This window comes from Penaeus japonicus, unplaced genomic scaffold (genome assembly GCF_977035675.1).
Source record: "Penaeus japonicus unplaced genomic scaffold, GWHDUDI00000001_assembly GWHDUDI00000010, whole genome shotgun sequence".
NCBI lineage: Eukaryota > Metazoa > Arthropoda > Malacostraca > Decapoda > Penaeidae > Penaeus > Penaeus japonicus.
The window spans coordinates 31,578,322-31,579,474 of NW_028234412.1; the positions used below are offsets into that span (position 1 = coordinate 31,578,322).

Genomic DNA, 1,153 nt, shown 5'->3' on the forward strand with positions numbered 1-1,153 from the left:
ATACTTATATATATATACATATATATAAATATATATATATATATATATACATATATATACATATATATACACATACATATACACATATATACACATATACACACACACACATACACACACACACACACATATATATATATATATATATATATATATATATATATATATATATATATATATGTGTGTGTGTGTGTGTGTGTGTGTGTGTGTGTGTGTGTTTGTGTGTGTGTATGTGTGTGTATAAACACACACACATACACACACAATTAAACACGAAGCTGATATCCCTCTCCTTTCCACCATCGATCAGGAAGACGTGTCGTGACCACAGTAATCCTCACCAAGGTTTAAATATCTGTTACAAACAGAATTATACAACATGTCCGCAAGTTGTTCTACGAAGATGTATCCCAGATGACCCACGTCCCTGCATTTCCACTTGAACAAAGGGGGTGTACTCCTGCTCTTCTTTAAACAGGCGTCAGTGTACTGGATTGATAGAGGCAGTGTACTATCCCAGATGGTGACGCCAGTTCCCCGCAGTTCACGAATGGCGATTTGGTTAAGGAGGTTGATGCGATCGGCGCTGTACCTGAATCTTCGCTTTCGGATCGCCTGTGTTAGGAGTGGAAGAGTCAGTCTTGAGATGGTGAGCTTGATGAGATTTACTGTGTGCAGGGTTTGCGTGCGAAAGGGAGGAGAGGGAGGAAGGAGGTAAGGAGACATTCCGGATGGGGAAGAGAGTGAGGCTTGAACACATATCTACGCTCATTCTCATCTATATTACCTGTTGATCATCAATGAGCTTGTAATAGACTGGGACGGTGGCGGCAAGACGGGTGAAATAAGGTGCCAGTTTAACGAGCAACTTCCTATACTGGGTGCCGTTCAGGTCGAAACGCTTTGCCAAGTGATGAAGGCCGCCATCTGTGAACAATATATTACCTTGTAAATTTAATGGTGTTTAAAAAAATTGATTATGTGACAGGAAAATTCAAATTTTAAAATTTGAATGTTACAGCTATTGAATCAAGAGTAATATAGCACATAACATTTTTCAAGCTTCAGTAACACGAACGGCCTGTATGCGTTGACTCTACATACACAGACATACACAAGAATGTGTGTATGTCTACGCATATATCGGAAAATA

At 39.1% G+C, this 1,153-nt stretch overlaps 1 protein-coding gene across 1 annotated transcript in view; it reads right to left on the reverse strand.

The window, feature by feature from the left end:
* Nucleotides 1-250: 250 nt before the first annotated feature.
* LOC147471189 (uncharacterized) overlaps nucleotides 251-1,153 on the reverse strand; it is a 3,728-nt gene continuing 2,825 nt past the window's right edge. The window contains exons 5-6 of the mRNA XM_086540418.1: nucleotides 788-927; nucleotides 251-615 (exon numbers count right to left, since the gene is read on the reverse strand). Of these exons, the coding sequence (XP_086396544.1) occupies nucleotides 307-615; nucleotides 788-927 (449 nt within the window). The 3' untranslated portion in view covers nucleotides 251-306. The remainder of the gene's footprint in view (nucleotides 616-787; nucleotides 928-1,153) is intronic.